This window comes from Chrysochloris asiatica, unplaced genomic scaffold (genome assembly GCF_000296735.1).
Source record: "Chrysochloris asiatica unplaced genomic scaffold, ChrAsi1.0 scaffold00099, whole genome shotgun sequence".
NCBI classification, from domain to species: domain Eukaryota; kingdom Metazoa; phylum Chordata; class Mammalia; order Afrosoricida; family Chrysochloridae; genus Chrysochloris; species Chrysochloris asiatica.
Window position 1 is genome coordinate 200,232 of NW_006408617.1, and position 27,370 is coordinate 227,601.

The following is a 27,370-nucleotide window of genomic DNA, read 5'->3' on the forward strand; positions in this document are numbered from 1 at the left end:
AACACTCACAGAAGCAGCAGTCAAGAAATCAAATGACATATTGCATTAGGCAAATCTGCTGCACAAGACCTTTTGAAAGTGTTGAAGAGCAAAGATGTCAGCTTGAGGACTAAAGTGTGCCTGACCAAAGCCATGGTATTTTCAATAATCTCATATGCATGTAAAAGCTGGACAGTGAATAAGGAAGACTGTAGAACAATTGATGGCTTTGAGTTATGGTGTTGGTGGAGAATATTCAAAGTGCCTTGGGCTGCCAAAAGACGTGAGGCCAAGATGGCCAAACTTCGTTTCTCATACTTCGGACATATTGTCAGGAAGGACCAGTCGCTAGAGAAGAATATCATGTTTGGTAAGGTGGAGGGTCAGAGAAAAAGAGGAAGACCTCCAACAAGATGGATTGGCCAAGTGGCAGCATCAGTGGACTCGAGCGTGGCAACAGTAGTGAGGTTGGCCCAGGATCGGGCAGTGTTTCGTTCTGCTGTGCATAGGGTCACTATGAGTCGGTACCAACTCAATGGCACCTAACAACAACAACCCACTCTGAACCCACCAAATTAAGATCTGGTGGTGAGGCCCAACAATTTGTGTTTTAACCAGACTTCTAGGTGACTCTGATGCACGCTAACTTTTGAGATAAGACTTCCCCTAAATCTTACAGAATCTATACCTCTAGATCTGTGTTACTGTATTAGAATTTCTATATTTTATAATAATTTAGATAACTCACTTAGAGACACTGAATCAAATGTCCTTGGGCAAAATATATGTTATGTCTATCTGTTTATATGGATTCTATATAGCCACCCATTTTTTCTCTTTTCAACTTATATTACTGAGTGAGTAGTTTAATGTATTCACCATTCCTCTGTCAGTTTGTCATGCTGTGGTGACTTGTGTGTTGCGTGTTATAATGCTGGAAGCTATTCCACAAGTATTTTAAATACCAGCAGGGTGACTCATGGTGGACAGGTTTCATAGAACTTCCAGACTAAGAAAGACTAGGAATAAGGAGAGATAGGCTACTACTGATTATTTAGCCACCGAAAACCTTATGAATAGCAGCAAAATATTGTCATATATAGTGCCAGAAAAGGAACACTTTATTAATAGAACTAGAATATTATCAGATATAGTGTCAGAAAATGAGCCCCTAGGGTTGGAAGGCACTCAAAATATAACTGGGGAAGATGCCTCTTCAAAGGGGAATTGTCCAGGATGACTTGAATGAAGTAAAGCTTTTGGACCTTCATTTGCTCATGGGGCAAACTCAAAATGAGGAGAAACAGCTGTAAAAATTCATTGATAAACAGAAATAGAATGTACAATGTATGAATCTAGGAAAATTGGAAATTGTCAGAAATGAAATGGAATGCATACAGATCGATATCCTAGGCATTAGTGAGCTAAAGTGGACTGTTACTGGCCAGTTTGAATCAGACCATCATAAGCTTTACTATGCCAGAAAACACAAATTGAAGAGGAACGGTGTCATATTTATCATCAGAAAGAACATACCAAGATCAGTCATGAAGTACAACACTGTCTATGATAGGATACTATCCATATGCCTACAAGGAAGACCAGTTAATACCACTATTATTCAAATTTACACACCAACCACTAAAGCCAGTGATGTAGAAATTGAAGAATTCAACTTCTTTAGTCTGACATTGATCAAACATGCAATCATGGTGTATTGATAATTAGTGGTGATTGGAATGCAAACGGTGGAAACGAAAAGGGAAGTATAAGTAGTTAGAAAATATGACCTTTGTGACAGAAATTAGAAATTATGCTGGTCATCACATGATAGACTTATGCAAGACCAATGACTGACTCATTGAAAATATCTTTTTTAAATAACATAAAATACAACTATACACATGGACCTCACCAGATGGAATGCACAGGAATCAAATCGACTGTATCTGTGGGAAGAGACAGTGGAAGAACACCATGTCATCAGCTAAAACAAGACCAGGAGACAACTGTGGGAAAGACCATCAATTGCTCATATTTAAAGTTCAGGCTGGATGTGAAGAAAATGAAAGCAAGTTCACAAGAGCCAAAAATAGCCTTGAACAAATCCCACCTAAATTTAGAGATCATCTGAAGAACAGATTTGATGCATTAGACACAAAAAAGACCGAAAAACAGAAGAGTTGTTGATAGCAACAAGAATATCATACAGAAAGAAAGCAAATGGTCAGTAAAGACAGGAAAGAAAGAAAAGACCAAACTGGATGTCAGAAGAGACTCTGAAACTTGCTCTTGAACATGGAGAATCTAAAGTAACTGGAATAAATGAGGAAGTAAAAGCAGAACATAAAATTCAAAGCGTAGCTCGAGAAGACAAAGTCAAGTACTACAATGAAATGTGCAAAGACCTGGAGTTAGAAAACCAAAAGGGAAGAATACACTCAACATTTCTCAAGAAGATGAACGAACTGAAGAAAGCAATCAAGTCTCAGGTTGCAATCTTGAAGGATTGCAATTGGGCAAAATATTGAGTGATGCAGAAAGCATCAAAAGACAATAGAAGTTGTATACAGAGTCACTGTACCAAAAAGAAATGACTGATAATCAACTGTTTCAAGAGACAGCCAGTGATACTGAGGAGGAAGTACAGGCTGCATTGGAAGCACTGGCAAAAAACAAGGCTTCAGGAATTGACAAAATACAAACTGAAATATTTCCACAAACTGATGCAGCATTGGAGGCACGCATTCATCTATGCCAAGAAATTGGAAGACAGCTACCTGACCAACTGATTGGAAGAGATTCATATCTGTGCCTATTCCAAAGAAAAGCAACTCAATATAATGTAGAAATCGTTGGACAATATCATTAATATCATATGAAGTAAAATATTTATAAAGGTAAATTAAAAACAGTTGCAAAAGTACATTGACATATAAATTCAAGTCTGATTTAGAAAGGATTTAGGTATATCAATGCTGATGTCTAATGGATCTTGACTGAAAGCAGAGAATAACAGAAAGATATTTACTTGTGCTTGATTGACTATGCAAAAGAATAGATTGTGTGGACCATGACAAGCTATGGACAATATGGCACAGAATGAGTATTTGAGAACACTTTATTGTACTCATGAGGAAACTACATAGATCGAGAGGAAGGTGTTTGAACAGAACAAGGAAATATTGAATAGTTTGAAATAAGGAAAGGTGTGTGTCAGGGTTGTATCCTTTCTCATACTAATTCAGTATGTATGCTGAGCAAATAATCTGAGAAACTGAATTATATGAAGAAGAACGTGGCATCAGGATTGGTGGGAAATTAGTTAGTAACCTGTAATGCAGATGATACAATCATGTTTGCTGAAAGTTAACCAGATTCAAAATACTTATTGATAAATATCAAAGACTATAGTCTTCAGCATGTATTGCATCTCAGTGTAAAGAAAACAAAAATCCTCACAACTGGACCAATAAATAACATCATCATAAATGGGGAAAACATTGAAGTTGTCCATGACTTCATTTTGTCTGGATATACTACCAATACTCATGTAATCAGCAGCCAACAAATCAAACTCCATATTGCATTAGGCAAATCTGCTGTACAAGAATTTTTTAAAATGTTAAAAAGCAAAAATATTAGTTTGAGGACTAAGGTGTGCCTGACTCATGCCATGGTATTTTGTATAGCTTCATATGCATGTGAAAGTTGGACAGTGAATAAGGAAGATCCTAGAAGAATTGATTCATTTAAGTTATGGTGTTGGAGAAGAATGTTGAAAGGACCATGGACTGCCAGAAGAACAAACAAATCTGTGTTGGGAGAAGTAAATCCAGAATGATCCTTAGAAGCCAGGATGACGAGACTTCATCTTTTATACTTCAGACATATTTTCAGGAGTCACCTAAAAATATAGTGAAATGTGCAAAGACATTATGCTTGGAGAAGGCCATCATGCTTAGTAAAGTAGAGGAACAGTGAAAAAGAGGAAGATTCCCCCCAAGGAGAACAATTGGCACAGTAGAAACAGCAGTGGGCTCAAGCAATTGTGAGGATGGTGCAGAATGGGCAGTGTTTTGTTTTGTTGTACAGAGGGTCTCTGTGAGTCGGAGCCATCTGTATGACACCTAACAAGTTTCACGTATCTGTTCTTCTTCCTGTTGGAAGTCATAAGGAACACAATATAACATACTATGGTTTTCAAATTACTGTTAACATTTTATATATGTGTGGCACTGTATGAACAGAACTAGACTGAGAACCAACCACAAGGTCAGTAGTTCAAACCCACCAGCTGTTCCTCAGAAACCCTATACAGGGTTGCTGTGACTTGGAACCAACTTGATGGCACTCAACAACAACAATAACAATTTATGGATTGCTGATGTGATGCTGTAGGGTCAACACTGGACTGTGAACCACAAGGATGGCTGTTCAAACCTAACATTTGCTTCTTGGAAGCCCTAATCTATATACATACACATATATAAGGTTTCCAAAGGTTTAAATCTTCTTCAGAGTAGAAGCCTCATCTTACTCCTTAGCACAGCTAGTGGGCTCAAATCACAGACTTTGTGGCTTTCAGTCCAGTGTTTTATCATATAGAACCATAGCGGGACTCTTGCTCTGTGTGTGTGTGTGTGTGTGTACATATGTAAATATACGTTATTGTTGTTGTTAAGTTGGTTCCAGCTCATAGCAACCCTATGTAGGGTTTCTGTGGAGTGACTGGTGAGCTTTAGTCATCGACCTTGCAGTTGAAACCAACCTTGCAGTCCAGCACATTAACCCACACATCATACCAGAACTCCATATACATATACATATATATGTTGTTACTGTTAAGTGCCATCAAATCAATTCTGATGCATAGCGACCCTGTATATGGTTTCCAAGGAGCAGCTGGTGAGCTTGAACCACCAACCTTGCAGTACAAACGATTTTGCAGTCTGACAAATTAACTCACAGCACCACGCCAGGACTCTGTATATGTATATATATATACATATATATGTGTGTGTGTGTAAAGATTGAAGAAAATATTGATGTTGTTAAGTGTCATCAAGTTGATTCCATCTCACAGTGACCCTGTATAGGGTTTTCTAGGCTATAAATCTTTGCAGGAGCAGAATGTGTCATCTTTTTCCCATGGAACAGCTGATGGACTTAAATCCCAGTGCTGTGGTTATCCTACTGAGCAATTGTGCTATTATATATGTATGTATATATATAGCCTTATATATGTATATATATAGCCTTATATATGTATATATATATCTCCTTTGCTATGAGTCAGAACAAACTCTACTTCACTTAACAACAACATAGGAGTCCTTGTGTTAAGTGCTTAAATACTATATGAAAGATTGGCAGTTCAAACATGCTCAGAAGCACTGTGGAAGAAAAGTTTGACATTCTGCTTCTAAAAGGTCACAGTATTTTTAGCAAATGGCTGCAACTCTGGAAATGCTCACCAAAAAATTTGTAAGACAGCAACCTAGCAATTAACTGGAAGAGATCCATAATTGTACTTATTTCAAATAAAGGTTCAACAGAATGTGGAAATTATTCAAAAATATCAATATCACACACAAGTAAAATTTTGCTGAATATAATTACCAAAAATAAATAAATAAATAAATGGTTATAGCAATACATTAACAGAGAATTCAACCTGGATTCAATAGACAGTTGTAGAATGAGGGATATGATTGCTGATGTGAGATGGATCTTGCCTAAAAGCAGAGAATATCAGAAAATATCAAATTACACTCATCTATTACTTTATTTTCTCTTACACATGCTGTGAAAGGAACTCTGCTAGCATAGTGAATTACGAGCTGGGCTGCTAACCACAAGGTCAGTATTTCAAATCTACCTGTTGCTCCATGGTAGAAAGATGACACTTTACAACTTCGGAAACCCTATACAGGGTCACTATGAACTGGAACCGACTCAGCGACGCACAACCACTACCACCACCACATGCTGTGAGTTCCTGGAGGATAGAGACCGATTCTTACTCAACTCTTGCATTCATTTTATTGCCTGGCACATTGTTGTAAGTGCTCAATAAATATTTTTTGAAGTAAATAAAATACATCTGTAGGGGTATATGGTGGTTGAAAAGAAAAAACAAAAACCTGTGGAGCACAATTTTATCCCAATACACATAGGGTATTGGAATCAACTTGACTGTGACTGATACGTGAATTTACAGCACTGCCTCGTCTATTACTAGTTAGGGAAGAGGCTAGTGAGATACTTTCTGTTCTTTAGGCCTCATTTTTCTATTTGAGTAATATAAAATAGTTGAACTGCAATTTCTTACGCTTCTATGAATTCTGAAATTGCTGAATATTTTCTAATTCTGTGAGCAACTTTGTGAACATTTATACTCTGTTGTTGTTTGTACTTTGAGCTTTAGGGACAAATTCTATTCAGATACAAATTTTGTCTAAAAAATAGATATAGTAGCAGATGCTCATTTCACTAAAAGTAGTTAAAAGATAGAGCATTAGTTTAGGTATTGTAATATCAGAATTGTATTCTTTATGCTATCACAGAATACAATTCTAATTCATCATGTAATTTGTATACATAACATCCTATTCATAAAAACAGACTGCAGTTTGACTCCAATTTTATTTTTCTTCTTTTACTTAACACAGTCCCTGGGATCCAGCCAGGCTAGTTTTTCATTGCCATGTAACTACATCTTATTTATTCCAGTCACACTATTTCTTTGCATCTAGAATTTCTTCCTTTCTATAACAAAACTGATCAATTAAGACTAGCTGAAATATCACTTCCCCCGGCTCTAGTACTTTTCATGGTGACTCTTCGAGTTTTCTTAGAGCAGGATTTATGTCCTTCTTTTTATTGCTGTATCTCTGGTGTGTAGCAGGATACCTCTACCTATCAGGTAGTTCATGCTCATACATATTTATTGAATGAATTAATGGATTGCTCCTGGATTTTGCTTTTTCTTTACTTTGTACCTACACCTAGTACATGCTCAGTAAAAATTTGAATGCTAAATAGGAATTGACTAAGAAACACTTGAGCTGTTTGTTATTTTAAGTAGAATAGTTTTTTCCAAGCCTCAATAACCTGCCTTTGGTTTATTTGTTTATTTTAACTTTATATTGTGAACTGAGTAAAGGTTCACAGAGCAGTTCATCCATTTTAATTAATTCCATCTCAATTGCAATCCCCTCAATGTAACCTCGCTTATCCAACTTCCTCCCTATTTCTTGTTTTCATTCCTCCTTCTTTCACCATCCTTCTAAATTTTGTCTTTGGGTAAATGTTGCCCTTTTGATCTTGAATGGTTGACCACTCTATGTTGTTCATTAATAATGTTGTTCCCGATATTTAGTGCTTGGCTGAAAATTGAGCCACACGGTGAGCTCAATTCCTGACCAAAGGCCATAGTCACGGAGTTCCACCAGTCACTTTATCCAGTACCTTTTAAAATGCAGTCCTTTCAGAGCAGTTGGTAGTGGTAGCTGGGCACCAGTAAAGACAGATGCTTGTATGGCCCATTTGTCCATGGGACTAATGGTTTCCAAGCATCTTCAGTTTTCATCATACTTCTTCCCTCTGGACACAGAAAGTCCAACAATTGCACCTTAGCTAGCCACTCATGAGTTTATAAGATCCTAGTCAATATTCACCAAAGTAGGCTGTAGAACATTGTCTTTGTGGTCTATGTTATGCCAATTGACTATGGTGTACTCTGAGACCATTGTCCTGAGCTTCCAGGCCCAGCAACTCATTCCCTTAAGGTGTTTGGTAATATCTAAGACATTTCAATAATTTTGCTCCCTGAATGCTCCATCACATTCATGGATATATTTGCAGCAAAGGTAAATATCTATGGACAAATACCCTGTGTCAAACCTTCATGCATTTGTGGGTATGCTCCCACTCTCCCGCCTGCACCTGTTCAAGCTGTGTGGTGGTGGTGGTGTTAAGTGCCATTGAGTTGGTTCTGACTCATAGCAATCTTGTACAGGGCTTCCAAGGATGGGTTTACATTTGACCTTGCAGTTTGCATTCCGATGCCTATCCTACAGCACCACACCAGAACTCAGCCTGTGTATTCATCACCATATCTGACCTTAGATTACTGCTATTGCAGGATTGTGTATATAATATTATTTACCTCTATTCCCTTAACTCTTGCACTCTTCCTCATATATTCCCCTGCATTCCTCATTCTGACAATCTCCCTCTTGGTGAATATTGCCTTCCCTCTCACCCAAGTTAACACATAATTACTCTAGCTAGTGAATTATTCACCCTTTCCTCCTACCCCTGGTAGCCATCAAAGAATGTTTATTTTAGTGTGAAAACCTTTCCTTGACTTTTTATAATAGTTCAAGTTACCTGACTTATATTGGTTATGGTATTAAATATCCTTCACTTACTTAGTAAGTGGAAAAAAATTTGAATAACTTAATTAAACAATGCCAAACAATTCCTCTAGTCCTTAAGTTAACCAGTCCCTTCCAGTGTTCTTGGGTGAACTTCAATCACCATTCCTACAACATATTCACCATGCTATAGAATTTAGCATATTTTGATGGACCCTCCATAAATAAAATGCTCAATGAAACTCATTTTCAGGTATTTATGGTGTGGCACTGAAGAATAACCACTGGACTGCAAGGTTGGTTTGGGCTACAAAATCAGCACTTCACACCCACCAGCTGCTCCTCAGAAACCCTATATAGTATGGCTATGAGTTGGAACCGACTTGACAGCGTTTAACAACAACAGTAGTTCCATATGATAAGCACTGGACTGCAAAATACAGAGTCTGTGGTCTGAGCACTTTGCCAGCTGCTCTACAGGAGAAAGGTGAAGCTTTCTGCTCACATGAAGATGTAAAGCCTCGTAAAGCCTATACAAGGTGGTTATGAGTCGGAACAGACTTGAAGGCACTTAACAACAATAACCTACGATTGGTGGCTATGGGTTAGCTTTACGTACTCACACTCTCTTTGCCTATACGTTTGAGATAAATTAGGTTATGCTTGTCGTGACCACCAGTGCCTAATTTGACTCTGCTCCTCCCCAGAAAGTCTCAGTTTTTGGCTTCCTCACAGTACTGCCTGGGCTTCAGCTGGCCGTCCATCCCCACACTCCATGGCCCCCAGCTTCCTTCTGGCACTGAAGGCAGCGGCTGCTCTGCCTCCCTTCTTCAGATAAGCATGGCTTGGAAATGCTATCTTTAGAGGTGATGAGTTTTTGTTTGGATAGAATTATGACTAGTGTAAAGCCCACACATGCTAACAAGCCACAGAGTGCAAAATAATTATTGAAAGCAATTTGAGAGAAAAGCGAAAAATCGTCTAAGGAAAAAGCAGACTAGTTCACAAAGCTTTGGTTTCATTTTTTTGGTTGTAGATTGAATCGTGAACATCGGCCTTCTGCCACCAGGTACCTAAAAACTCATAACACTGTTATTCTCTTCTGTTTCTTTACTCTTTGTTAACCTCTCTACTTGGCTTCTTGACATTTAATTTTAAGTTGGCCAGAAAATATATCATATAGAAGGCTTATTTTTCAGGAGACAGCTAAGGAAAGCATTTCATTTAGCTTTTATCTTGATTTTACTGAAAAAGCATCTGGATATATGGAAACTATCTGCTTTCATGTCCCTGCATGTACATTCAGGTAACTTATTCTATAGAAAAAGGTTACCTTTTCTATCTAAAAGGATGCATATGCTGGACCCTTGACTCCAGGATATGCATATAAGTTAATATGATGTGCATTACATTCTATATATGGCAACTGACTCATTTGAAAGAGATGTATCATTCTAAACTTCAGGTTGTTGTTGATGTTAAGTTCTGTCAAATCCATTCTGACTCATAGTGAGAGTTCCAAGGAGTGGCTGGTGATTTGGAACTAACCAGATTAGTTCTGCTCAATTTTGAAAATGTTAGGGATATTGTCAAACCAAACGGTACTGTCTACTCACCTTGAATTAATTCTGAGAGTAATGCCAAAAGGAATTCCTAGCAAGGGGAGAAAGCATAATACAGAAGTAATAAAATAGTTAGTTTCTTTTGTTATTTTTATTAGGTGCCATGAAGTCAGTTCCCTATGCATAACAGAACAAAACACAGCCCATTCCTGTCCCATCCCCACAATTGATGTTATGTTTCAGCCCATTGTTGCTGCCCTTGTACCAGTCTATCTCATTGGGAGTCTTCCTCTCTTTTGCTGATCCTCTACTTTACCAAGCATGATATCCCTTTCCAGGGACGGATCCCTTCTGATAACAAGTCCAAAGTACAAGAGACAAAGTCTCACCATCCTTGTTTCTAAGGAGCATTCCGGCTGTACTTCATCCAAGACAGATTTGTTTATTTTTCTGGCAGTCGATGGTATTTTCAGTATTCTTTGCCAACACTGTAATTCAAATGCATAAATTCTTCTGTGGTCTTCCTTTTTTATTGTCCAGCTTTCACATGCAATGAAAGGATTGAAAATACCATGACTTGGGTCAGGTGCACCTTGTTCTTCAAAGTAACGTCTTTGCCCTTTAACACTTTAAAGAGGCTTTTTGCAGCAGAGTTCCCTATTGCAATATGTCATTTGCTTGCTTGATTGCTGCTTCCATAGGCATTGATTATGAATCCAAGTAAAGTGAAGTCCTTGACAACTTCAGTCTTTTCTGTTTGTCATGATGCTGTTTAATGGTCCATTGTGAGTGGTTGTGAAGATTTTCATTTTCTATTTTTTAGTTTCTTTTAGTAATAAGAAATACATCAAAGAGTCTTCAGATTATGGAGTGGGCAAGTTGAGGGCCACAGTGTGCATACTGAATGCCCTGGAAATAGCTTTGTATACTAGGAATAATGCCCTCTTCTCTCTCAGTAGCTGAGAGAGAATTAGCTGAGTTAATTCCCTGCTGAATTATTGAAAAAGGGAAGATGAGACTCCAAGGTGACTTCTCTTGTTTTCTATCACTGTACATTTGGACAATTCTTCATTTTTATACATCTTTAAATTCCATTTCTGAAATGAGATTACTAATAATTCTAGTATTCTTAAGTGGCTCGGAATAGTTCTCCGAATGTGAGCAGTGCTAATTGATCCATTTAAAATAAATGAATTCAATAGGAGCTCTAATTTGTTATGATTGTTAAGTTCTTTGGAATCAGCGAGGCTACATAGGATTTCTGAAGCTCTAAATCTAGAAGCTAAAAGCCTTGTCTTTCTCCCCTGGAGCGGCTGGTGGGCTCTAACTGCTGACTTTGTGGTTCACAGCCCAGTGTGTATCCTACAGAGTCACAGCACTCCCCAGGAGCTCTAATTACAAATAACTAAATTTCCGTTTTGGTGTTTGAAACAAGTTGAACTATAACATTTCAGTATGGTAAACACAGATTATTTTCATCCCCCAGGTAACAGTTTTAAAATATTATATATGAAAAAAACAAATATCTAAATAATTTCCACCCATTGAGAAGGGTGAAATATTGACATTGTGGAGAGTTATCTGAGCCATGAAACCAAAGTCTCAAATGCATCAAAGTGAAATCAGCTACTTAATTTACTGCCCCATGCAGCCACACCTGTGTTTTGATCCTACTAGGAAGATGTTGTTATTGATAAGTGCCGAGTCAGTACCTACTCATAGTGACCCTATGCAAAACAAAACAAAACACTGCCCAGCAACTTAGACATTGGCTAACCAAAATAGGGGGCTTCAAAGGCAAGAAGTGACCAGCTTACAAGCTTTCAAGAGGGAGCCTAGTTCCAGAGGGTGCAGGGGAAGATAGAATCTCTACTGAGTGGCTTCCAATCTGTCTGGATGGGGCTGATGAAAGGAGATGGGGATAAGACTCTGGTGGTACAATTGTGAATAACTGCTATCAAGACTGACTGTGAGGGTTGGAAATGTAATGGTAGATGTTTTATAACAAAAGGAGGAAAGTAGTTGATTTTGCAGTCCAGGAGTGGAGGTTCCTGGAACCATCAAGGGAGAAGAGTGGAGTGTGGGGCCCTACCCTGAGAAGCAGTGACACCAGAGATGGAGGCAGCGAGGACGGTGTGGAGAGATAGAGCGGCTGGGAACTCTGGACTCAGGGAGGGAGAGGGCTGTGTGCTGATGGCCGGGGGTAGAATTGCGGGGTGTACCCTTTGCTTGTCTGATGATTCATGGAGGGTATTGTAATCATTACAGTGAAACAAAATACAATAGGATGAATGTAAAGCTAATGTTCTCCCATGTAAACTATCACATAATTCACACACACAAAAAACACTGCTCAGTCCTGCGCCAAACTCACAATCACTGCTACATTTGTGCTCATTGCTACTGTCACTGTACCAATCCATCTTATTGGGGGTCTTCCTCTTTCTCTGATTCTCCACCTTACCAAAAATGATATTCTTCTCCAGAGACGGGTCCCTCCTGACAATATGTCTAAAGTATAAGAGATGAAGTCTGGCCATCCTGGCTTCCAAGGAGCACTCTGGCTATATTACTTCCAATACAGATCTGTTTATTCTTTTGGCAGTCCGTGGTACCTTTACTATTCTCCTCCAACACCATAACTCAAATGTATCAATCCTTCTACAATCTTCCTTATTCTCTGTCCAACTTTCATATGCATATGAGGTTATTGAAAATACCATGGCTTGGGTCAGGTGCACCTTTGTCCTCAAACTGACATCTTTGCTCTTCAACACTTTAAAGAGTTCTTGTACTACAGATTTGCCTAATCATTTAATTTCTTGACTGCTGCTTCCATGAGTGTTGATGGCTGATGCCAGAAAAATGAAATCTTTGGCAACTTTAATTTTTTTTTCCATTTATATGGATATTGATAATTGATCCATTGGTGAAGATTTTTTTCTTCCTTACTTTGAGGTGAAACCCATACCGAAGATTGGGATCTTGGATTTTTAAATTCTCTGTACCTTCAGCAAGTAAGGTTGTATCATCTGCATATTACATCTGCATATTAATGAGTCTTCTTCCAGTCCCGATGCCACATTTTTCTTCATGTAATCCAGTTTCTCAGATTATGTGCTCAACATACAGATTGAATGAGTATGGTGAAAGAATACAACCCTGGCGCACGCCTTTGCTAATTTTAAACCATTCTGTCTCCCCTTGTTCTATTCAAATGACTACCTCTTGGTCTATGTACAGGTTCTTCATGAGCACAATTAAGTGTTCTGGAATACTCATTCTCCACAATGTTGTCCATAACTTGTCATGAGCCACACAATAGAAATCCCTTGCATAGTCAAAAAAGCACAGGTAAACATCTTTCTGGTATTTTCTGCTTTCATCCAAGATCCATCGAACATCATGAATAATATCCATCATTCCATGTACTTGTCTGAATCTGGCTTAAACCTCTGTCAGTTTTCTGTCAATGTACATTTGCAGCTGTTTTTTGTTTGTTTGTTTGTTTGTTTATTATCTTTAGCAAAATTTTACTTGTATGAGATATTAATGATATTGTCCAATGACTTCCACATTCCATTGAATCACCTCTCTTTGGAATGGTCACAAATATAGATCTCTTTCAGTCAGTTGGCCAGGTAGCTGTCTTCCAAATTCCCTGTCATATATGAGTGAGTGCCTCCAGTACTTCATCAGTTTGTTGAAAGATGTCAATTTGTATTCCATCAATTCAAGGAGCCTTGTTCTTTGCCAATGCCTTCAACACACCTTGGACTTCTTCCTTCAGTATCATTGGTTATTGATCATATGTTACCTCTTGACATGTTGAACATTGACCGTTTCATTTTGGTAGAGTGACTACGTATTCCATCCATCTTTCTTTGATGTTTTCTGCATCATTCAATATTTTGCCATAAAATCCTTCAATATTGGAAGTCAAAGCTTGGATTTTTTCTTCAATTCCAGCAGCTTGAGACATACTGAGCATGTTCTTCCCTTTTGGTTTTCTAACTACAGGTCTTGACACATTGTATTATAATATTTGACTTTGTCCCATTTAAATGTTTCTATTTAGCTCTTTTACCTCCTCATTTCTGCCATTATCTTTAGCATCTCTATGCTGAAGAGCAAGTTTCAGAGTGTCTTCTGACATCCATTTTGTTTTTTTTCCTTCTTGCCCTCTTAATGACCATTTGCTTTCTTTATGATGTTCGTAATGTCATCCCACAGTCTTCTGGCCTTCAGTCTTTAGGGTCTAATGCACTAATCTGTTCTTTGAATTATCTCTAAATCCATATAGGATATGTTCAAGGTCATATTTTGGCTCTTGTGGACTTGTTTAAATTTTCTTCAGCTTCAGTCTGAACTTGCATATGAGCAACTGATGGTCTGTTCCACATTCTGCCCCTGGCCTTGTTTTGGCTGATGATATAGAACTTTTCCACTGTTTCTTTCCATAGATGTAGTCAATTTGATTTCTGTGTATTATGTGTGGTGAGGTCCATGTGTATAGTCACCTCTTATTCTTTTTAAAAAAGGTATCTACATTGAGGAAATCATTGGTCTTGTAAAATTCTATCAGGTAATCTCCAGCATTGTTTCTGTCACCAAGGCCATATTTTCCAACTACTGATCCTTCCACTTGGTTTCCAATCTTTACATTCCAATCACCAGTAATTATCAGTACATCTTGATTGCATGTTTGACCAATTTCATATCAATGTTTATGTGTTCCATTTCATTTTTGACAATTTTTCGAGTTTTATACTTAGTACATTCCATGTTTAATTATTAATGGATATTTACAGATGTTTCTCTTCAATTTGAGATGTGTCCCATCAGCAAATGAAGGTCCCGAATGGTTTTCTCGATTTTTGTCTTCACAGTCAACTCTACTTTGGGGAGGCAGCTCTTTTCCAGACAAATTTTAAGTGCCTTCCAACCTGAGGGGTTCATCTTTTGACACTGTATCTGACAATATTCTGGTGACAGTATTCTTCATCATTTTTCAGTAGTTAATATTCTGGTTCTGTCTGCCAGTGTTGCACGACTGTTCATAAGGTTTTCTGTGACTAAGTATACGGAAGTAGTCTGTCTCACCTTTCTTCCTAGTCTGTCTTCATCTAGAAGCTCATCTGAAATCTGTCTACCATGGTTGACCCTGCTAGTATTTAAAATACTGGTGGCATAGCTTCTAGGATCACAGCAACATCCAAGCCACCACAGTATGACAAACTGACAGTTAAGTGGTGGTTTTTGGCAGTAGGTGCCTAGTAGAAACTAGGAAGAAAGTTCTAATATGTCACTTCAAGTCTTCAGACCAACAGTATTTGCATCACCAGGAAACTTGTTAGAAATGCAAATTCTTGGCGAATTGAGTGGGAAACTTTGGGAGTGGAGCTCAGCAATCTGTAGTTTAGCAAGCCCTCCAGGTGATTCTGATGTAAACTAAAGTTTGAGGACTCCTGCTCTAAACATCCCCTTTACCCTCCTAGTAGAACACTTTGGGAATGTACTTTCAACTGTATAACAATGATATTGATTACATTACTAATAATTTTGCCCTTATAATATTTCATTTTATTTGTAAAATTTGGAACTGTTTTATATCGAGTGAGTGACATGAAGGAGATTGTTAGCATTTAAATTACTTTGTGGTATGAATAGCTCATTAATTACTTATGTTCTTGTTAGCTGATGCTTTATTGAAAGGACCTGTGCTAGAATTAATAAATGCAAACAAAGTGGAAGGCTCTGAGGTTAATGAGCTAATGAAACATTAATCTGTGTTTCCTCTTTAAAGTAAAATGAAACTCATCAGGTTCACTTGATATACTTCATATTTGTCTTTCCAGGAAGAACAAAGTATGTTAGCGATGGAAGATGAGGGCATAGTACAACTCCCATTGGAAGGGCACTATAGGTAAGAGACAAACATAAAGGTACACCACTTTGGGTAATGGGATTTGCTCTTGTATTCTCTATTAGGAATTTATTACTGTATGGATTCCTGTATAAGTTTGTTGAAGTTGTGATTAAGTAGAAACAACTGAGATTAGGAACTAGAATACCAAGATTTCAGTACTAAATTTGGCCATTCATATCTGTGCGATATTGCTAAGCTGTGTAAAATGAAGGGGGTCAGGAAACTATGATATGAAGGTTTTTCTTCTCATTTCATAATATATATAGAATAAAGTAGCACCGCTAAAAACAGGGTCAGGATTCACTTTTGGGATAAATGAGCTAGGTATTAACTAAGTGGATCACAGGTAAATGTTTTACCTCTGGGAATATGCTCAAGAAAATGCCCATCCAAAAAAATAATCTAATTCCTAAATTGTAGAATTCAGTCATAGCAGTAATTTTAGAAAATACTTATGCAACTCTCTAAAATGTGCTCATCTCCTTTGTGAACAAATACATAGCATAAGAAAGCAAACTACTTTATGGTTACTAAAAAAAAATTTTTCTCCAAATATTTGGCCAAAAATTACATCTTTTTCAGTTTAATGTCAGTATTTTTCTTTTAAAACTCTCTTTTATATACCAGCTGCGGCTGCTGTGTGCCGCTGAGTTGTTTCCATTCATGGTCACTCTGTACAGGGTTTCTGAGGTTGTAAATCTTTGCGAGAGCAGAACGCCTCATCTTTCTCTCTTGGAGTTGCCGGTTCATTCAAACTGCTAACCTTGTGGTTAGCAGCCCAATGAGTATTGTTTTTTTGAAACAATATTTAAATCTTAAAATTCTGTTGGTTATTTAGTTGAACCTAGCATTTCCTCAAGTGTATTTTGTAGAAAATTAGCCTCATGTGGTACTAATGAGGCTCTGAAGAGTTTTGTGATTATGTAAGTTTGGAAAATGTTCTATGCTGTGTTCCAGTATGGAGATTCACAATGTACCTTGGCTTATTAAAATTTTTAAATCATACTTAATTTAAAACATTGGATTTGTTTTGTTCAACATTTTCTAAACTCTTGCTGACAGGGCTCATTGTTATAAACCTCAGGATAGAACTTGTATTCCACATCACACTCTTTAGGAAATTAGTTGGTCTCAGTTACACTGAAACCATCATTCTAGGCAGATCAAGGACTGGAGGGATTAGCAGAATTGCAGAACACATTTCCAGACTGGGTATATGTGGGTTTTCTTGGGACCCATGAGCGTTCTTTTTAAAGGTTGAATTTGTTGCTGTCTTATGGACAATCACTATGTGAGGTCAACCTAGACTCTCTTTAAAACATGATTGTTTTCACAGCAGAATTTCTTTCCTATGTGGAAAAAAGGATGCTGTTTTCACACTCATCGAAACTTTCTTTGACTGGTGGTGGTGATAGTGGTGTGCCGTGGACTCAGTTCTGACGCATAGCGACCCTGTACAGGGTTTCTGAGTCTGTAAATCTTTATGGGAGCAGAAAGCTTCGTCTTTCTCCAGTGGAACAGCTGGTTTCAAACTACTGGCCTTAAGGTTCACAGCTGGATTCGTAACCACTATGCTACCAGAGCTCCTTAGGACTCTGTTTATCAGTGCTGCCATTTGTTTGAATTTCTAACCCTGCAAATATTTTGCAGTATTGTAAGCACCACCTATAATAGGTGCCATTAAACACACACACACACACACACAAAAAACAAAAAAACAAACAAACAAAAAAAAAAACCCTTCCATAATGTAGGCCCTAATATTGTAAGTTTCCTAGCCATATTTAGGAAAACTCTTGTCTGAAGCACACTCTGTATTCGTTTATGCAACAAATATTTATTGAGTGGATAATAAGTGCCAAGCTCTGTTTTAGTAAGGAATCCGTGTCCGCAGTTAGCTTATGTTCTAGTAGAATGGGATAGGGAGGGACAGAAACTAAAAAACAAGTAAAACATATAGTATGTCAGATGGTGAAAAGTGAAATAAACCCAGCAAAAGAGGGCTAGGAGTGCCAGGAAAGAATTAAAATTGCAAGTTTAAATAGAATAGTTAGAGAATACCTTTGTGAGAAGGTGACAAAGGAGGGTGTCTAATCGCTGCTATAACCAAAATACCACAGGTGGATGGCTTTAACAAACAGAAATTTATTCTCTCATAGCTTGGGAGTCTAGAAGTCTAAATTCAAGGCGCCAACTCTATGGGAAGGCCTTCTCTATCTGCTCTGGGTAAAGGTCCTTGTCTCCTTTTAACATCTGTAGGCCCAAGGTTCCTTGGAAATCTCCACGTGTCTTGGCGTCCATCTTCCTTGAGTGAAGGAAGTTCTCACTACAGCAACCCTGAGTCCATTGGACATGCTTTAGTCTTGCCTGTTCTGTCTTGGTGGTCCTGAGGCCCCTCTGATCTCTGTTTGCTCCCTTGTTTAATCACTTTATATCTCAAAAGATGCAACCTAATCCTGTAGAGTGTATCTTGACTTATTAACATAACTGCCTCTACTTCTGCTCACTAACCTTAAAAAGCTTAGGATTTCCAGCACTTGGATAATGACATCAGATCACAAAATAGAGGAGAGTTACGTAATACTGAAAATCATGGCCTCACCAAGTTGAAACATATTTTTGTAGGACATAATTCAATCCATAATAGGGGGAATGGCTTTCACAATGGAAAGGAACTTTCTGGCACAGGGAAGAGCAAGGACAAAGGCCTGGAGGCAGCAGCTGTCTTGTTCCAGAAGCAAGCAGGTTGCAAGCAGCAATCGATGAGGTCAGGGGGCTTTGTAAGGACTTTAGCTTTAATACTTACTAGGTGCTTTGAAAACACTGCAGGCTTCTGAGCAGAGTAGTGATGTGATCTGACCTAAATTTTAAAAGACTGCTTTGTTTGATATGTGATGAGCAAGAGACTAAGCAATCAACATACAGAACCTAATCTCTATAATATGAAATAAATGAAGAAAATTGTGGCCAAATCAGTTTCATGCAACTAGAAGCCTTTAGATTTTGATTTTTCACAGATTGTTTTATACTCAAGACAGCTATTTAATTTTTCTTAGTTTTTAATTAGAAACATATTGTACAAAATATTGTACAAAGGTATATATTTCATTTCTATCATGGGATAACTGCTGTTACTTATTTAATATTTATTATTTCATTTTGGGTAAACTCCTATCTAGAGATGATCCTTCTGTGATAAATATTTCTGATGAAATGTCAAAGACTGCTTTGTGGAGAAATCTTCTGATTACTGCTGATAACTCAAAAGATAAGGAGTCAAGCTTTCCTTCTAAAAGGTTTGAATTTTGAAATAATGAAATTATATGCTAATATCCATGAATTTTGTGACATGAAACCATTAGCAAAAGAATAAATATTAGTTTCCATCAAATTTAGATATGAAGTATTTCAGGAAATCATTTTTTAAGTAGGTTGAAACTGTATTTTTCACAAACGTTTGAATGCTTGTCAGTTTCTCCCCTTAAAGTTGGAAGCTCATTCTAAACTATTAGGATGGGGGGAAATGGTGCTATAAATGAGTCCCCATTTTTGACCATTTATTTTGGCCTACTTTTTAAAAATAAAATTTTATTGTATTCCTTCATCTTTCTTGCCCAGAATACTAAATGTCTGACCACATTTTGAAATACCCACCTTATCTTTTTAAAAACCCATATGGCAGATATGTTGATGATTTTATATTTGATAAACTTCTTGTCCCTCTAATTTAACTCCTGAAAATCTGCCTTAACCCCTTAGCAAAAAACTTAACTCCAAAAAAGTTCTATCCATTCTTACTTCTCTGTATGTAAGCATACAACTCTTTTAGCTGCCAATGATAGTTTTAAATGCATGCTGGGGTGGACTTTATCTTTGAATAACAAGAATCATCATAGGATTTCCAGAGTTTATAAATAACATTTGAAACCATTCAATCTTCTTTTGATTCTGATCTGAGGAAAAAGGAATTCCTATGTTATGCTAAAGTCTCATTTTGTTAGAGAGTGATTGAGGGATTGGGAACAGTGTACTGTAATTACTGTAATTATTAAGTTCTTTATTTTCATTATCTTAAATTAACATTTTCTACTTAATTTTTATATTACATTTTTGTCATAAGCTCCCCTTCCTAATCACTCTAGAAGCTGATTTCCCAAAGGTAAGACCCCCACCCTCAAATCTATTCCTTGATTGCGTCTCCTTATGTTAAATGGTGTCTTCCAGAAACCTGGTCAGTCTATGTCCTCTGTGTGAGTTTTGGGGAGGCAAAAGTCATGGAGAGTCCTAGACTCAGATCCCATATCAGACTGAGTGTTAATGGTGTTCCTATAACTAATCAGATCCTGTATTAGACTGAGTATCAATGGTGTTTCTATAACTGCTCAGCTCTATGAAGCTCTATGGAGATTTGAAGCTTCAGGAAACTTTTTTTCATTCCTTCTGAGACTTATGCAAATACATCATACATGAATCAGTAAATCCCACAGAACTGTATTTAGTAATGATATCAAATTTCTAAATTGGAAAAAAGAAAAATTCATTCCTTAAATTAAGCAATTGCAAATCTGGGAGCTTCCATTTATGCACCATCATGGATCCAAACCTGCAGGCTTTATCTAGCATCATGGGAAATATTTGTAAACATATGTTGGAGGAAGAGGTTATATTAAATGTGGAATATGTGTCTCTTGTTGCTATCTTTTTGTCACCCCAAAATAGCATGCTCTTTCACTGTCATCTCTACCCCAAATTAGCATAAGCAAGACAAACAATAGATGTCCAGAGAGTCTTCACTTCAGAAGCTGGGGGTTAGCCCTGATTCTCTCTCTCTCTCTCTGTGTATATATATATATATATGTCTCTCTCTCTCACTCTCAACTACCTTCAATACTTACTACAAAGGAGGTTCCTATAAGTGACTCAGTAGACTGTCTTATAGCCTTTTGGCTATTGTTTGCTTTCTTTTAAAGGTTAGAAAACCTTTACATATGTCCTTGCTTGTCTCAAGCAGAATAATATTTTATTCTAAACCTTGCCTTATTTATCTTCCTTTCCCAAAGAACTCTGTTACAGTTATCATCCTCACAATTATTCTGTTTTGCTAGAACTCTTGGAAGAAAATCAGAGCATTGTAAGAAAGATAATTTCTCAAGCCCAGTGAAATAAGCGTTTGTGAACTCTTTCACATTAAAAATATGGCTTTCTTTGATATTTGAAAATGTGAAATCCAGTTTTGAGGTTCAAATTAAATGCTGGCTGTGAGAAATATGTGGGGAATTGGAGACAATCAGGCTTGTAGATTGCTTTTCTTCTTTTACTACATGGATCCATAGTCCAAACTCTTCCTCTATTTTTCTTTGGTTCAAGTAAAAACTCTTATGGCTTGATATTTTAGATAATCCTCAAAGGAAATAGTAATGTCAAATGACATTCTTCCTCAGAAAATCCTAGTTGTTTTTAAAAGTATGTATCTAGATTTGAAATATGAATTAAATCTTCAGGTGGTAGAACAACTTTGCTAAACAATGTAAGGTACTTTAAGCAAATGCAATTTAAAATAGACTATCCTTTATATTTTGTTATAACAATTTGTTTCTTATAGTTTGAACATATATTCCCAATGATGTGAGGTCCAAAATATTACTGGAATGAAAGTTTGCCCAGATTTTTTACTTTTCAGTATAATAAAATCTGTAGCTTTCCATGTGAAATAATGATATCTCTGGGTGGCTAGTGTTTTCATCCTTCTAACTGGTAACCGACAGAAAGAATGTGGGTCCTAAAGTCCTAAAGCTACCAATACTAGTAGAAGCAATTTCCTTCTGAAGCCATTGCTTTCTCTTGCTATTTACAGTATTTGTTGGGCAAAAAGATCTAAAGACCCCGTCATTAGTGTCTGTGTCTACTAATGTGGCTCCCATGCAGACTCTGACTCCCAGCTAGTTGATCTATCTCTATCTACTACCCTTTGCTATAGGCCCCTGTGTGCCTATCAGAGAAGGCTAGCTAGCTGCCTTTTCTTAGAGGAGTTTGGAATAACAGTTGTATTTTCTCAACTATTTCATTCACTTTCCTTTGTAACAAATATTTTGTCTAGTATAACTAAAAGGAGAATTTAAGAAATTCTACCACATATGTAGAAAGTCTAATTTTGATCCTAGTTTAACAATACTGTAAATATAAGTGAAAATCTCTTCTTGAAACTTACTAAGTAGATTAGTGGAAATGTTGTTTTTGTTAAGTGCCATCAAACTGGTTCCAACTCCTAGCGACCCTGTATACCAGTCCAGTCCTTATCCTACAGCACCACACCAAGTCTCATTAAAAACTTAAGAGGCTAATGAGTTTATGTTAATGGACAGGAACAGTTTGCACAATGAGAATGAGAATGGTTATACAACCTGAAGAATGTAATCAGTGGCACTGAGTTGTACATGTAGATGTTGTCATATTGGTGTATGTTCTCTAAGTATATTCTCAATAACCAAAAATTAATCAAGTTATTTTTTAAAAGTTCACCCAGGATACAGTTGTCATATAGCCAGAAAAACAAAACAAAACAAAAAACAAGAACACATTTTATCAGACTAGGTGAGTAACTACTTTTACTTAATTTTGCCTTAGTGGCAGAAGCTAGGTTCTGAGGCCATCCTCCTCATGCTTCCATTTCCCTCTGTATCCTGGAGTCTAATTCTCTGATTACATAAAACGGGACTTCTCGGTAAATTTGCTTATAGCAACCATTTTGTTGCCATTGAAAAGTAGCAGTTTCATAAATCACTTAGAAGCATGAAAGTACCTGATTACTTTTTGCTCTCTCATGAAACCTTACTTCCTATACATCCTCTCTCGTTTATCTATATGGCTAGGTTCTAAAGACCAGGTTGTTATGTGAAATCAGCATTATGCAAAAATGGAGGATGACCACATCAGATCACAAATGGAGGCTGACAAATAATAATTTGGCATCATTATATAACTGCCAAATTACATCATTACATACATGTCAAATCACGGACAATCATGCATGGCCCAGCCAAGTTGATATAAAACTTTAACCATCGCAGCCATCCTTACTCTTACCTTGCATCTATGTGTGTTTGCTACTGCCAGATATACATCATTAATGTGTAAAATAGTTGGATAGATGTTTTACTATGGTCGTAAATATGAAATGCCAGATAATAAGATAGTCAATAGTGGGGTTTGTTGTTGTTGTTAATTTCCATCATGTCAGTTCCTACTCATAGTGAACCTGTATAGGGTTTCCAACAAACAGCTGGAGAGCTTGAATCACCCACCATGTGGTTCAAACCAACATTACAGTCCAGCACATTAGCCTGCAGCGAGGTGTACTTAAAATTTTAACTCTTCAAGAACTAAATCACTTTTATTTACCTTGTAACTAGTCCTTGCAAAGTACCTGGCACATAATAGATATGTAACATTTGTTTATTTCTGTGGTGTAAAATAGATGTGCAATATGTTTATTATGAAAGAGCTTTGATTTGATTGGCATCCAGAAACATGCATGTAATAAGGAATGAAGAAAGTACTACTCATAGTAGGAAGGTACAAGTCAAAAATACTTTTTTCAGAGCAGTCTTGAACTGTATATAAAACTTCTGACTCATAGTTTATTGAAATCTGATACCAAATCCACTGGCTTTAAAGAATAAAAGGAAATACACAGACATTCAACCAGTTATTGTTTTATACCCAAGTAACCAGTATGACCAAATCTGGGTATTAGGGGAAGCACGTCAGTAGTTCAAGTCAACATTCTGGATCTTTTTTTTTTTTCACTGCTTGGTGACTAATTGTTGCATTGGGAAATCATTTATCAAAAGGTTATGGGACTCTTTCTATGCTCCAAAGTATTGTATACAAAGGAATTGTTTATATGTAAACATGAATTTGACAAGTGTCCCCACAATGTGCTATTATTGTTGTTGTTAAGTGCCATCTAGTCAGTTCCTACTCATAGCAACCCTGTATAGGGTTTCTGAGGAGTGGTTGGTGAGCTTGAACCACTGACTTTGTGTTTCAAACAATGTTCTATCTGTTATAGTTGTTGTTATGTGCTGTGGAGTAGCTGCTATTCTGTCTTTCAAAAGGTAGAGCCCATTGGAATTGGGAATACCAGCCTTGGGATTCTAGAATTCAAACTAGAAGAGAACCTGCAGGCCATCAAGTCCAAACCTAATTATAGATGAGGAGTCCAAGTCCCAGGGAGATTAAGTAACTAGTCAAAGGGCATCCAACTCATTGTTAACTTCTGGAACTTGGACCCACATCTTCTCCCTCCAAGCCTAGATGTCATCCAGTGCCCCACAGATGCTCTCATTCATTGGCTTTATTTGATAGAAGAGGCTAGAAGCCAAGTAGAGTCCAAGGAAAACTTAATTTAAAAAGCAGAGTAGCCGTCACTTGTCATATGAAAGGAACTTTCAGTAGAAGAAAGTGAGTCATGCAGATAGAGAAGTTAAAAATACAAAGTTAAGACTCTCAACACATCATGTGCACACTGTCATCTCATCTCATGGAAGGAGAAAAGAAAAGGGAAAAAAGTGGCTTTGCTCTGACCTGTAAGTAGTATGTGCTGAGAAGTGTGGCAGGCACAAACCCGAGTGCCATAGACACTTACTCACACCAGCTCTCAGTGCTGGCAGCATGCCACAGATGGCAGAAGCTCCGGCACTTCTTACCTGATGGTGCCGGGCGGTGGTGACAACTGAGAAGGGCTGTTTCTAGCTTGAATTGGAGGAAAAACAATTTAAAAAACACACTCTTAGAATGTGTCTAAGTTATTGACCACTGAGGAATCAGCTGCACAGGAGGCCCACATTAAAATAGAGGTTTTTAACTGTCACTTGATTACTTGAAAAAGTTATAAAACCAAGGGTTCCCCACCATCAATTATCTCATACATTTACATTGAAGGATAAAGTTAATCCTAAACATGGGGGCTTCTCCCAGCACAGGACTTCAAGGACTGACTGTTGGTTGCCTTCATGTCAGCTGCAGGGAGGGGCCCAGAGAAGCTACAGATGTAAGGACTTTGCAGTATGCTGAAAGAAGCTGGCGAGTGAGGGTCTCTGCCCCTCTGGAAGCTTGTACTCAGTACACTCCATGCATTTGAAGACATTATATGAAATTCCCATGAAAACTGACAATGTGAGAATAGGAAACATCAATTGGAAGAATATTGAAAAAAACAGACAAATGAGACAGTCATATTGCCATTGGTGAATTTAACTGGGGAGTGATCAAAATGAAAGCCACTTTGGACTGTATTCTGGAAAGTCTGAGGTGAAGCATTGTTTCGAAGATGAAACATTTGATCCACAGGGTGAGGGTTTGTGTGTTTAGAGAGGGCATAGCTGTCTGGAGCAGTGTACACTATGACCCCCTCATTGAAGCCAATGGAACCCCAGATATAGTCCTCACCAAAGATCAGGATCAGTTTGTGTAAAAAGGATGGCCCACTTGTAGCAAAACCTAGAAATGCTTGCTGTGATGTCTTGTTTGTGTCATTTACTGGTGTTGATGCTGTCTTAAGATAGGGGCATGACTAGCACATTCAGCAATCATCAGTGATTCATTTGCCCAAAAGGGGACCGTGGTATTAATCATGCATGCTTTAGAAACTGTTTTAAAAATCTCTCCTTGTTGTTTCTTTTGTTTCAGTATTTTGAATTTGCCCCCTCTCTGCAGTTCTTGATTTCTATCCCACTGAGTGCAGAGGATTTTTAATTGTTGATATTGATCTCTGCTTCACAGCATGAGAGAGCAGTTCCTTTTGGGCTCTGGTGTGGTTTGAGGATGGGTGGGCGGGTTTGGTGTCTGAGCAAGCTGTTCTCACAGTCGCCATGCAGGGTTACAGTAATCAATGTCTCCTTTTTCCTCCATAGCAATGAAAGCCGAAAAGAGAAGAAAGCTGACTCAGGGAAAGGTGTTGACAGGGAGACTTGTCTATGACTTGATCTTCAATTTATTTTTTAAAATATATGAGAAGAGTACCACCATTAATTATTAATAAAACTGCTTTGATCATATATTGTAAATTCTGTCTCTCATCTCCAATCCACCTTCATACTGTAAGTAGTGCAATACTTGTTTCATATCTGCTTAAACTTCTGAACACTAAGACACCTTGTGAGATAGATATACAATAGCTAATGTGAGAACCCCATGTTCCTTGTCGTATGTTAGACGTTTGCAAACACAGAATTGCCCTCTTCAGTTTCAAAAGAGCAATAGTTTTCTTAAAAAGAGAGGCCATATTTACCTAGTTTGTATTTTCCTACTTTAGTGACCCGAAGCTGCCTGATAATTTCATTCTGAAGAATTTTGAAAGGTAGTCTTACTTCTTTTTAGTTTTTAATAGCTTAGCATTCATGACTTAATCTCAAAAGACCCAAATTAAAAAGTTAGTTTGAAAGCTTTTTTTAATAATTATATTTATGTATTTCCTTGATTTAATATGATACATTTAATACCTAAGAATTTATATGCAGCTAAAATATATTCATTCATTTGGAAATATATATATATATAGGTGTTAAATGCCACTGAGTCAATTCTGACTCATAAAGATCCTGTATCCAAGATGGCCAAACTTCGTCTCTCATACGTCTGACATATTGTCCTGCGGAACCAGTCTCTGGAGAAGGATATCATGTTTGGTAAGGTGGAGGATCAGAGAAAAAGAGGAAATCCCCCAGTGAGATGGATTGTCCAAGTGGCAGCATCGATAGACTCAAGTGTGGTAACAGTAGTGAAATTGGCCCAGAATCAGGCAGTGTTTTGTTCTGCTGTGCATAAGGTGGCTATGGGTCAGTACCGACTCGATGGCACCTAACAACAACAACATAGTGTTTCTGAGGCTGTATATCTTTGTGTGAGCAGAAAGACTCAGTTTTCTTCTGAGAAGTTACTGGTAAACTTGAATTGCCACCCTTGTGGTTCATAGTCCAGTGCTTATAATATGTACATGCATATATATGTGTGTGGATAGATAGATAGATTGATAGATAGATAGATAGATAGATAGATAGATAGATAGATAGATGATAGATAGATATGAGAGAGAGTTGTTGTTAGGTGTCATAGAATCAGTTCCAACTCATAGCAACAACAGAATGAAAAACAAAATACTGCATATATATTAAAGAGGTCTGCTGCAAAAGATCTCTTTAAAGTGTTCAAAAGCAAACAGAGTATTTTGCAGGCTAAGGTGTGTCTGACCCAAGCCTTGGTAGTTTTCAATGACTTACAAGTTCTGGTGTGGACAGTGGGCTAATGCTCTGGACTGCAGTGCTGGTTTGAACCACAAGGTCCATGGTCCAAGCTCACCAGCTGTTCCTCAGAAACCCTATGCAGGGTCGGTATGGGTCTGAAGCTACAAAATGACACTTAACAACAACAATATGCATGCAGTCCTAGTGTGGTGCTGTGGGTTAATGCACTGGACTTCAAAGTCCATTTGACTCGCAAGGTTGGTGGTTCAAGCT

The 27,370-nt window shown here is 37.6% G+C and overlaps 1 protein-coding gene across 1 annotated transcript in view; it reads left to right on the forward strand.

The window, feature by feature from the left end:
* SLC4A10 (solute carrier family 4, sodium bicarbonate transporter, member 10) overlaps positions 1-25,835 on the forward strand; it is a gene marked incomplete at its 5' end in the record, with an annotated part of 223,129 nt that extends 197,294 nt beyond the window's left edge. Inside the window, 3 exons of the mRNA XM_006867029.1 lie at positions 15,784-15,851; positions 19,034-19,150; positions 25,769-25,835. Of these exons, the coding sequence (XP_006867091.1) occupies positions 15,784-15,851; positions 19,034-19,150; positions 25,769-25,835 (252 nt within the window). The remainder of the gene's footprint in view (positions 1-15,783; positions 15,852-19,033; positions 19,151-25,768) is intronic.
* Positions 25,836-27,370: the final 1,535 nt, after the last annotated feature.